The sequence below is a fragment of the Penaeus japonicus genome, unplaced genomic scaffold (genome assembly GCF_977035675.1).
Source record: "Penaeus japonicus unplaced genomic scaffold, GWHDUDI00000001_assembly GWHDUDI00000024, whole genome shotgun sequence".
NCBI lineage: Eukaryota > Metazoa > Arthropoda > Malacostraca > Decapoda > Penaeidae > Penaeus > Penaeus japonicus.
Window position 1 is genome coordinate 39,718,083 of NW_028234426.1, and position 12,500 is coordinate 39,730,582.

At 38.8% G+C, this 12,500-nt stretch overlaps 1 protein-coding gene across 1 annotated transcript in view; it reads left to right on the top strand.

Moving 5' to 3' along the window:
- The window catches only part of LOC122255398 (uncharacterized), a 104,191-nt gene that overhangs the window by 48,655 nt on the left and 43,036 nt on the right, over positions 1–12,500 (top strand). Inside the window, exon 2 of the mRNA XM_086551177.1 lies at positions 11,699–11,951. Within this exon, the coding sequence (XP_086407303.1) occupies positions 11,699–11,951 (253 nt within the window). The remainder of the gene's footprint in view (positions 1–11,698; positions 11,952–12,500) is intronic.

Consider the following 12,500-nt stretch of genomic DNA (forward strand, 5'->3'; position numbering starts at 1 on the left):
AGAGAAGGAGTGAGAGAGGGAGGGAGGGGTGAGAGAATGGGAGAGATGAAAAGGGAGGGAGGAGAGAAGGAGAGTGAGAGAGAGAGAGACAGAGAGAAATAGGACCATGAATGATATAAAAGGCAACAAAAGTCATCTTTGAAAACGCTCCGGACTAAATAAAGTATGTATTATCAATCAGATATGCTGTCAGGATGTAAAATATTCACAACGTAGGCGAGGTTGATAAAGAAATAAAAAATAAATGATTTAAAAAGTTGATCAAATGAGAGAGACAGAGAGAGAAACTCAATATCTGTTATCAAAATAATTTCTCATTCTCTTTCATACCTTTATTCATTTTGAGCGGCGTGATATTTGAGTGAGATTAGGGTTATAGTTCGGAAAAGATTCAAAACCGGGATCAGGAGTTTGTTTCATTAGTAGATGAAGCAATAGAAAGTAAGTAGAGAGAGAGAGGGGCGAGAAAAAGAGAGAGATAGAGGTGGTAGTAAGTAGGAGGAAGAGGGGGGAGGGGGGGGGGGCATGACGATCAGCTGATTGCTTCCACGACGCCACGCTGCTCATGACATTCATTCTCAATGGCACCCATTACCCACCCTCTCCTTCGACCTTCTTTCCTCCTCCGCCTCATCCTCATCCTTGTCCTCCTCTTTCTCTTCTACCTCCTCCCTTTCTCCTGCTCTTTCTCTTTCTTGCCCTTCTCTTCCTCCCCCTCCTTTTCTTCCTTCTCTTCCTCCCTCTTTTCTCTGTCCTTCTCACCTTCCTTCCTCTTCTTCCTTCCCTCTCTTCCTCCTCCTCCTCCTCCTCTTTCTCCTCCTTCTCCTTCCCTTCCTCCTTCCTTATTCTCTTGCTTATTATTGCATAATGATTATCATTTACTATTATTACTGTTATCATCGTTATTGTTGCAGTTGTTAGTTGTAGTAGTGGTAGAATTTAATAATTATCGTTTGATTCATGTATGTGTGTGTGTGTGTGTGATGCTTGCTTGCTTTCTTGCGATGTGGAGAGTGAGTTAGGCTTACGTAGAAGGTGCGAGTGAAGTCTCAATGATGAGCTGCATTCTCCCCGTGCAATGCATTTCTTCAGCGGGATGATGCAATACTTACCTTTGATGACGCAATGCACACATCTTGTGCCGGATGATGAGTCCTATGATTTGAATCAAAAGAAATTAATGATATTGATTAGGAAGTGTATGAATATCATCATTGTTATTACTAATGTGTTATTATTGTGGTTGTTATTATTGGTAGTAATAATGATAGGTCTTGTTGCATTGTTGATATTGTAGGCCCAATCATCATTAACACGTATTTACGATTATTTTCGATATATTGATGTTCTACCATCTGTCTGATAAAAGTTGAGGTTGAAAGATATTAATAATGAAGTATTAATGATGATAATGAATTTTAGAAAAAAATATAGAAATAATAATAATAATCAGGATAGTGACGAAAATAACGAGACGATGACAATGATAACAGCAAGGAAAATAACAATAACAAATCAGATAATGATGATGATTATAACAATGAGGATGATAACAATGATAATATTATAAACATCAAAATTATCAGAATTATAAATAACTCGTCCAGACTCGCTTTAAGAATATCCCGACCAGCGAATGCGATTCAACAACACACTTGAACGCAGCCGTACATACTGCACACGCACACAGGCACGAAGGAATGTGTGTGTGGGAGGAACAAGGAATAGACTGTAAAAGAGGGTGAAGAGCAGTAGAAGAGGGGGAAGAAGGAGGAGGAGAGACAGAAGAAGAAGTAGACGAATGGGGAAGGGTGGAGAAGAAGAAGGAAGAGGTAGGGTTAAGAGGAAGGAGGAGGAGGAGGGGTGGAGAAGAAGGAGAGAAAGAAAGGTTATAGGGGAAAAAGAGAAGACGAGGTAGAAAGAAGGAGAAGGGGGAGAAGAAGAAATAATTGGAATAAAGCAGGGAAAACAAAAGGACAGTAAAGATGAAAGATAATGAGAGAAGAGGAGGGGATGGGGGTAAGGGGAAGGGAGGAGGAAATTAATGATATTTACGTTGAAAAAAAGAAGGAAAGATTGAGAGGAGGAGCGGGGAAAAGAGAGAGATAGAGAGGAGGGGGAGAAAAAGGATGGAGGAAGATGGCAGATGAGACGAAACCGGACAATAACAATGGTGATAGTAATAACAGTAATAAAAGTAATAGCAATAATGATACTATAAGTAATGATGATAATAATAATATAAGGGATACAAACAGTGACGAGGATAGGTACAGTAAGGTGGAAAATCAGGAATAAGATAAAGAGAGACGATAAGGAGGGAGAAAGCAGAGGGGAAGGAATACCAGATGAAAAGATGGCCCACGGAAAGGGTTAAATGAAAACGGACGGAGACAAACACAAACTCAAAAGCAGCAGAGAGGGAAAGACCGAAAACAGATGGACGATGATGGGAGAAGGAGGGAATGGGAGGACGCAGAAGAAGATAAAAGCAGATGCAAAACAGAAGGAGGTGGAGGGGCGGAGGGGGAGAACGAGAGGAAGAAGGAGGAGGAGGAGGAGTAGAATGAGGAGGGATGTGCCGAGACCGGGAGGACGGGGGGAGGGATGAAGAAAATGAGGAGGAAGGCGGTAAAGGGATGAGGAGGAAGATAAGAGAGAGAAAAATGAGGAGGAGGAGAAGGAAAAATAAAAAGAGGATGTGAAGGGAGACGGAGAAGGAAGATAAAGAGAATCCGGGGGAGAAGGAAGAGGGGGAAGAGAAAGGAGGTGGAGGAGAGTAAGAAAAAGAGAGGGGATGAGACCGAAGATGTGGAGGGGGATAGTACGAGGAGTAGGAGAAGGAGGAGGAGGGGAGCAGGCAAGGAACTCACATCTGGCTGCAGCAAAAAGGTATTTATTGCACATCCCACTTGTGTCTTGGGCCTCCGTGTGTCATGACAAGACCCGGTAGCCAATGGGAGTGAGCGAGAGGTTGTAACAGAGGATAATAACTAAGACTTAGAGAAACATAAAGCTGATAAGGTGAAGGAGGAATGGGAAATAAAGAAAAGAGAGGAAAGAGAAGAGAAGACCTGAGGTATCGCAGTAGATGGGATCACCGTTACAAATGGACGTCGTGGAAGGGGCGTCTCGGGCGAGGTGCGTTCCCGTGGGATGACGTGTGGCGGGGATGAAGGGAAGACGCGAGCCGAGTATAGTGTGGTCGCTACTTGCATGCACAGGAGAGGCATATTTCTTTTCATGGTTCTCTCCTCTCTCCTGTGTTTTATTTATTTATTTATTTTTTTTTTTTTTATTATTCTTTCTTTCTCTCTGTGTCTGTTTCTATAGATATCTGTTTATTTCTATCTTTATTCCTGTCTATATTTCTCCTTATTTTTGTCTGTGTGAAAGAGAAAGGGGGGGGGGAAGAGAACAATGAAATAAATGCGATAAAAAAGATATAAATGAATATGAAAAAGAGATAGAGAAATACGGAAAGAAAGGTAGGTGAGGGGGGAAAGACAAGAAACCCAAGAATGATGATAGGCAGACGGACCCACAGACATGTACGAAGAAGAATAGAAAATGAGGAAAAGCCAGAGAGGAGGAGAGAGAAGGAGTTGAGGGTAATAACAGAGACCTACACGGTCGATGGGGGTCGCCATTACAGTCATTCGTATATCTCTCCTGGAGGTGCTAAGAAATGACAGGCCTTGTCAAGGAGCTCGTTTCGTGGCCTTAGTATACGGGGAAGGCCCTGCAGGTAACAAGTGAGGGATAAGGGTGAGTGACGAGGGATTCTCTTCACACAGAAAAAAGGTGTTTGGGAAGGTGTAGCTGGCAGAGGATGAGTGCGCATGGTAAATGACGGAGTTAGATTTATGGAACAGTATGTTTATGTCGGTCCATGCTTTCTTTCTTTTCCTGTGCGAACACTGTTTATGATTGAAACACCTTTGTTAAGACAAAACGATTAACTTTTAGAAATGAATAACTGAACAGAGAATTAAGGCCTTACTTAGGAGGGCTATTTATTCGATGGAAATACAGTGGAAAGAATAGTTGAATGTTAGTAGGGATACATTTGAGTATATTGCTTCGGGGGGAATGGACATGTATAATTCCTTCTCAAATTAGATGTTCCAGAAATTAATACTCTGATGTTAGGAATGGTACGTGTAAGTAGGTGGCTCCTTATGGCGGATTGAAAGATGTGGGGGAATGGACATTGGTAATTCTTTCCTAAATTAAGTTTTACGGTAATGAGTACTTTGATATTAGTGATGGTAGCCTTGAATAGGGATGACCGGCGGATATCTCGCTCCTTGTCTCTCTCTAATCATTGTTTCATCTATTTATCCATCTACTTTGTCCATCTCTTTCCCCGCGTCTATCAGTTTCTAAACATGTCCTTTAATGTACTTGTTTCTCTTCTCTGTCTGCTAATCTAAGTTTATCTCTCCATCATTCTATTTATCTCTCATTATATCTATCTAGTAATCTAACTATACGCTCTCTTTCTGTGTCTTTCTTTCTCTCTTTTTCTCTCCCTTTTTTTCTCTCTATCATACTCTCTCTCTCTCTCTCTCCTTCTCTCTCTCTCTCTCTCTCTCTCTCTCTCTCTCTCTCTCTCTCTCTCTCTCTCTCTCTCTCTCTCTCTCTCTCTGTCTATATATATATATATATATATATATATATATATATATATATATATATATATAAAAAAATATATATATATATATATATATATATCCCCCCCCCTGTTTCTCTCCCGGCGTTTTGATTATCCCAAAACAACAAAGACGCCGGGAAATCCCCAAAGACTTCGGCATGAATGCTTAGCACATTGCATGACACAACGTCGGGTTGTGACTGACGTCCGTGAAGGCAGACAAGAGAGGAAAAGCATATCTGATGTCTTCACGTGACTTCAGATTCCCAGATGTCTTATTTTCTATCACTTTACTTTAGAGGTAAAGGTGAAGGAGAGGAGGAGGAGTGGGAAGAAGGGAAGGGAAGGAGGAAAGGGAAGAAGGTTAGGAGGAAGGGAGGGAGGAGGGAAAAAAAGTGTAGAGGGAGAGGAAGTGAGTGGAAAAGGGGTAGAAGGAAGGGGATGCGGGGGAAGTGGAGGGAAGATGTGGGTGAGGAGAAAAAGGAGAGGGAAAATGATAAAAATAATTATGTTGAGATGGACGAGAATGGAAGAAGAAAAGTGAGAAGAAAAAGGAGGAAGGGGTGGGGTAAGTAATATGAGGAGAAGAAGGAGGAGTAGAAGTAGGAGTAAGGAAAAAAAGAAATATGAGAATAAGGGTAAGGAGGGTGAAGAGAGGGGAAGCAGGAGCTATGGAAGAGAAGAGAATTAAGAAAAAAGGAAATAAGATAAGAGGACGAGGGGCTAGAAAAAAAATATATATATATATTTATATATATATATATATATATATATATATATATACAATAGGCACAGGGGAGGGGGGTAAGAGGAGAAGGGGGAAAGGAAGAACTCCATTTCAATGCATCTTCATCTGCCTTTTAAGGATTATATATATGTATATACATATATATATATATATATATATATATATATATATATATATATATATATATATATATATATATATATATACATATATATATATATATGTATATATATATGTATATATATATATATACATACATATGTTTATATGTATATGTATATATATATATATATATATATATATATATATATATATACACACATGAGTAAGTTCATTCGCTGTTACTCCTTGATATTCTTCTATTTTTTCTTTCTCTTCCTCTTTGTCACTTCCTTTTGGATCTTTATCTAGTTCTTTCTCTTTCTTGGTCTCTTCTTCCTTTTTCTCTTTTATTCCATTTCGTCCTCTTCTTTTCCTTTCTTGTCCTTCGCTTCTTCACCTTTTTCTTCTTCCTTGTTCTCATTTCCCCTTTCTTTGAAATCTTAGAAATCTTTGAAAAATAAATATCAAGAAGTCTTAACGTGAATGCCATGATCTAAAAAAAAAATGAACTTGTCATATATTTACTTATTTCTTTTTATCATCATTTAGTCTTCATTTATTGTTCTTACTGGTCAACTTTTATTCAAATAGATAGATAAGATCAGAGGAAGATCTCTATTGTTATTTATCTCGCCGGTTCTCCAGTTTATATTATTCTTAAGTTTTTGAGTTATGATTTCGCGTAAAAGTATCTCCTCGTGAGACTCAAATGTTTTAAGCATCTTAACTGCTGTAGTTCTCTTGTTAGCTGATGTTTTTTTAAGATTTAGATTGTTTGTATATATGTTAATGTATTTTTTTTTCTTTGTGAAAATGTTGATAGTGTCAGAGTGTTCATTGCTTTTATCATATATATAAATCGATGATCTTATAGGCTATTACGAAATGAAAACTGTAAAAAATGTATTTATTTTTCCTTTGTGGAAATGTTAATAGTGTCTGAGTGTTCATTTCCTTTATCGTATATATGAATCGAAGTTCTTATAAGATATTACGAAATGAAAACAGTAAAAAGAAGCCAAATGTTGCAACAACAAAAAAACGAATCTTAACTCACCTCTTTTTCTTCTCCATCTTCTTACTTTCTTTTTATTACCTCGATTTACTTCTCTTTTTTATCGCATTTTCTTCTGTTATCGTAGATATTTGCATCGTAATGGTCTCTGCTACAAGGCTCTCGGTGTTCTTTATATCTTCAAGTGTTTACTAAATATTGAATTTCGTTGCACGCGTGTTTGTGGCGTGAGTTTGGCGCGCGATGGCCCTGCGCTCTCTGCTTTGCCTCTCTTTCTATCTATCTCTCTCTTTTGATCGTGCTGTCTGTTGTCTGAGTCTCTATTTCTAATTTATCTAGTTTTCTTTTGATGTTTTTTATCTTCAGTCTAATTATTTATCTGCCTGTCTAAAAAAAAATGGCGTCTTTTATAATTGATTCCATCTATCGATGATATAATTCTCTATCTATCTATCTATCTCTATATATCCATCTCTATCAATCTACTGGCACTCTATTTGTCAATAATATAATTCTCTATCTATCTATCTATCTATCTCTATATATCCATCTCTATCAATCTACTGGCACTCTATGTTGTCAATCTGCGTGAATCACCCTCTTCGACTCGCGTATCCGAAGCACAAACCCATGCGAGCAGGTGCCATGTGCTTCGGCTGCAAGAGTCGAAACTTGTGAACTTGAAAGCAAACGGCCAAAAAGTGACGTTTTTGTTTTCGTTTCATTAGTCTTTTACATTATAACGGTGTATTTGTATATGTATTACTATGAGAATGAAGGCTTTGTGGAATGTAGAATATTACGACATTTGGATACTCGAAAGTGTGTTCTAGTGTGTCTGGCAGCGTCGGGGGGGGGGGGGGTCGGGGGGAAGGTCGTTAATTTTGGCCATCAATGTACTCAAGTGTCTGGAAAGACGTTCTATTGTGGCCCGGGGATTACACGAAGATTATTTGTCAATATGAATTTGTTTATCTATTTAGCTATTCGTTATTGTATATTCATGTGACAATCCGTTAGAAGAAAGATAAAAAACGAAACACGAAAGGTTATATTTTTTTGTAAGGGTCTCTCTCTCTCTCTCTCTCTCTCTCTCTCTCTCTCTCTCTCTCTCTCTCTCTCTCTCTCTCTCTCTTGTTTTTGAGTTTGCTAGTGTTTGAGTTTAATATTGTCTAATGTCTACTTGTTTTCTATTTTTTGTCATTTACGTCCTTCTTGAATTTATTTTTGTTACCACTGGTACTATCGTCTCTCTCTCTCTCTCTCTCTCTCTCTCTCTCTCTCTCTCTCTCTCTCTCTCTCTCTCTCTCTCTCTCTCTCTCTCTCTCTCTCTCTAAGAATACACTTCCTTTACCTTCATCCAAACACAAACCACCACGAATCTCTTCTGAACAAAAATATCGTCAACAACGAACAGTGAACAAACAAACAAACAGCAATGAACAAACTACAGCAAAAGTTCACCTTCGTCCTTGGCACTGGCACTAAGGAGAGAGAGTAACACAGGCTCTTTGTCTCTCCTGGCACTTAAAGGATATACGATGAAGATGAAGCTTTTTTGATCTTGTGTTTTGCCAGAGCTTGGCTTTGGATTTTTTCATTATCTATTTATTCATTTATCTATCTATTTGTTTATTTTCATCTATCTTTCTGTTTTCCTTTTTTTTTTTTTTTTTTTTTTTTTTTGGTGTGGAGGGTAATTGTTGGTGAGAATGATAATGATTATGAGAATGTATGTGCGTCGATAGTGTGCTTGTGCATGTTGAGTATGAGCACCCAGCTGGTTGGTTGGATGTGCGCAAGCGTGCATGTGTAGTTGCACGCGCGTGTTTGGCTAAATAATTTGTGTGCACAGCTAGATAAGCGTGGATCTGTGGATCTTACACAAACGCACATGTGTACGAACAGATCCCAAGAAACATTTACCAACAGGTGTGACCTTCTACGTACGCAAGCGCATACCAAATAGTAAGGCCTTGTCAAATCACGTTATAAAATCAATTGCAAACTTGAACCAGTGTGGCTCCCCTTATGTTGCAAGGGTGTTAAATCAATTAGCCTGGGTGATGAGCGCACTTGCTTTGTGAAGAGAATAAAATTTCATTGACAGGGGAGGGGAAGGGAAAGAGGGGGAGGGAAGCAAACAGAGAAAGAGAGAGGGATAGGGAGGGAGAGAAGGAGAGCGAGAGAGACAAAAGGAGGGAGGGAGGGAAAGAGACAAACAGAATATGGAACTGTAAAAATAGATAGAGAAAGAGAGAGAAAAGTAGATATACGGACAGAGGTATTATAGACTCAAGCAAACGTATAGATAAACATACATGGACATGTAGAGAGTAAAAAGAGAAATGTAAGAAAAGAGATAGAAAAATGGCAACAATAGACACTCCCAGCCCCTTCCCACCTTCCCCCACGCAAACACACACACAAATAAGAACAAACACACACGCCACACTCACAAAGAACCACAAACACACAAGCATACTCACAAATAAGCTCAAATATCCACACACACACACAAATAAGCACAAACGCACACAAACAAATGAACACAAATATCCACGCACACACAAATAAGCACAAACGCACACAAACAAATGAACACAAATATCCACGCACACACAAATAAGCACAAACGCACACAAACAAATGAACACAAATATCCACGCACACACAAATAAGCACAAACACACACAAGCACACACACACACATGCACACATCCCACCCATTCCCCTGTGTCATCACCTGTTCCTTGAGTCTGCTACCTGTCTAGCTGGTCTGTTAAGGTGATCACTCCTTCACACTATCCTTTCATCCTTAAGTCACGTGATCTTGACCTTTCAGAGGCCATGGTGGATCCTGACCTTTGGGCGCACGTGTCCCGAGATGTAGGATTTTTGTTAATGCTTGGGGACTCGTTCTCTTAAACGATGGGAATTTGCTCTTGTTTCGTCCTGCACTGCGAGGATTTGTTTGTGTTTTCTTTCTTTCTCTATCTATCTATCTATCTTTATCTTTCTCTCTCTCTCTCTCACTTTCTTTCTCTCTCTCTCTCTCTCTCTCTCTTTCTCTCTTTCTCTCTCTCTCTCTCTCTCTCTCTCTCTCTCTCTCTCTCTCTCTCTCTCTCTCTCTCTCTCTCTCTCTCTCTCTCTCTCCTATTTCTTCTTCCTCTTTTTCTTCGTCATAATGGCGTTCGATTGGTATTTCTTTATATTATTTATTGTTTTTTTTGTGATTTGTGTCCTTGAATTTATTTATTTATTTATTTTTTTACTCCTTGTAACACTCTCTCTCTCTCTCTCTCTCTCTCTCTCTCTCTCTCTCTCTCTCTCTCTCTCTCTCTCTCTCTCTCTCTCTCTCTCTCTCTCTCTCTCTCTCTCTCTCTCTCTTACACGCACACGCACACACACAACAATCCACCCTTGACATTGCTTGTGTCTTAGACGCTAAACCGCCCACGCCTACGTAGTTCCCGCCCACTCACAACCATTAATCTGACCACCCACACTCACGCCCAACCCAAGGTAATGCCCAGCCGGTGCGCACCTACCCATACCCATATATCCACCCAAACATCAACCGTGCCCACCCATTCTCAAGCCCACCTACCCACGCCCACCGCCCTCGCGCCCGTGGCCTGATGGGTGGGATAACGAGTGTAGCCTCTAACAACAAAGGCTCAAGCGGCACTGCTCACCGAATGACGTCACGAATGGTTCGCTGGAGGAGTCGAAGCCGATTTGATGTTTGGTTCGTGGTTTCTCTACCGTGGGTTGCTTGGGCATAGCGTGTGTTGTGATGTTTAGTGTTTGATATCTATAACGCGCGGGGTATGGTATAATGCAGTAACGTACATAGCATGAAACATTAAGAAGACATTGTTTATACTCTATGTGACGTATAGTGTACTTCATTACGGTAGGTTTATCAATGTTATTTGTTACTGTTGTTATCATTATCATTAACTTTATCATGGCCATCATCATTAGTCTCATCACATTATCACCATTATCAATGTCGGTATGATTATTGTTGATGTCATGATTATCATATTTATCATCGTCATTATAAACATCATTATCACTATTGCTATAACTATCATTGTTACAACCCTCATCAACATCATAACTTACATCACCACAATCATCACCAGTATCACAACTATTATTATCACAGCTCTCAGCATTACCTCAACAATCAGCATTTACAATCATCACTGGCATACGTATTTTTATCACAATTATCATAACTATCATTTGTCTACAATTATCACCATTACCAGAAACTCTTTAGACTTTAGCTCTGTGCATTAGAATGTCTCTATGTCTGTCTGTCTTTAACACGTGTGCTTGAGGGGACAGTATACGTAAACATATACAGCGTGCAGTCATGATGTTATTTTTTAACAACTTTTTTTTTTTGTGCGGGAAGGGGGGGGGAAGGGGGATTGTGTGTGTGTTTGTTTTTTCAAGCATCATAGTTTCTTTATGGTCTTGGCTGTCTGTTCTGATTGTGTGTTTTGGATTGAATGAGATGAACACATAGATGAGATGGACAAATAGATGAGTTTTTTGGTGTTATTATTTTTTCATCATTATCATTTGTTATCATTATCAATATTATAATTATTTTCATCATCACCATTGTTCTTATCACCATCATCATCATCACCATCATTACCATCATCACCCCCATCATTATCAATATCATCCCATCATCAATATTATCATCACCATCATCATCATTATGATCATTACCATCATCATTATCACATCATTATCATCACCATCACCATTATCACCATAATTATCACAATCATCATCCCCATCATCACCATTACCATCATCATCAATGTTAATGTTATCATTGATGTGTCAATATCATTGCTGTTATTACCATCACCATTAGTGTTATTTTCATCAGTATTGTTAATATTACTTTTATCATAATCATTATTACCATTATCATTATGATTATTATCACTATTATTGTCATTATCATTACTGATTTCTTGGTGATCATTATTATGATTTATATCATTGTTTTCACAATGATAATTATCATTATCGTCATTATCATTGTTATTATCATTATTACTATCATTACCATCATTACTGTCAAAATCATAAATATTACTATTATCATCAACCTCATTTCCACCCCCACCCCCCCCAGGCACCACCGAAAGCCACCTACTCGTCGGGCCTTTCGCCTCGCCTCGACCTCGACCTTGACCTCGACCTCCAAAACCATCGAGAGCCAGAGACAGGTCAGCCTCCAGGTACCATTTTCCCAGGTCATGGGGACGCTCGAGCACCAGGTCACCCTCCCCCATCGTGCAGAGGAGGAGGAGGAGTGAATCGTCCTTCGGAATGGAAGTCGAGTATGAGGTCGAGGCAAGGAGCACCCAGGTCTCATACTGGGTATGGTTAGTCTCCATACGTTTGCTCTTGTCTGTTTGTCTTTGTTTATTTATTTATTATTTATTTTTTTTTTTTTTTTTATTTGTCTGTCTAATTATTGTCCTTTTTTGCTGATTTTTTCTTTCTTTCTTTTCTTTTCTTTTCTTTTCATTTTTTTTATGATCGTGGATTTGTTGAGATGGTGTGTCTTTGTGATGTTGTTAAGGCTGATTTATATTTATTTTTTTATCACTGCATAGAGGTTAGATGTGTATGTGTATTTGCTTCGTTTGTTGTGAGTGAAGAACCTTGAATTAGTAATGATTAAGGATGGTTTTCGATTGCCATTAGCATAAGTGTATAAGTAGTTTTATTTCTTATTAGTGGTTTTGCATACCAATTAGCTGTCTCCGTGACTTTCTTCATATTATAATAACATATTTGATTATTATAATGTATTTTGGGTAGATATGTCCAATAGTGTGTGACTTAACACGAGTGTTTTATTTCAGATTATCACTTTTGTGGAATTTGGGATAAATTAGTTTAAAGGTACATTATGTCATGCGTGGTTT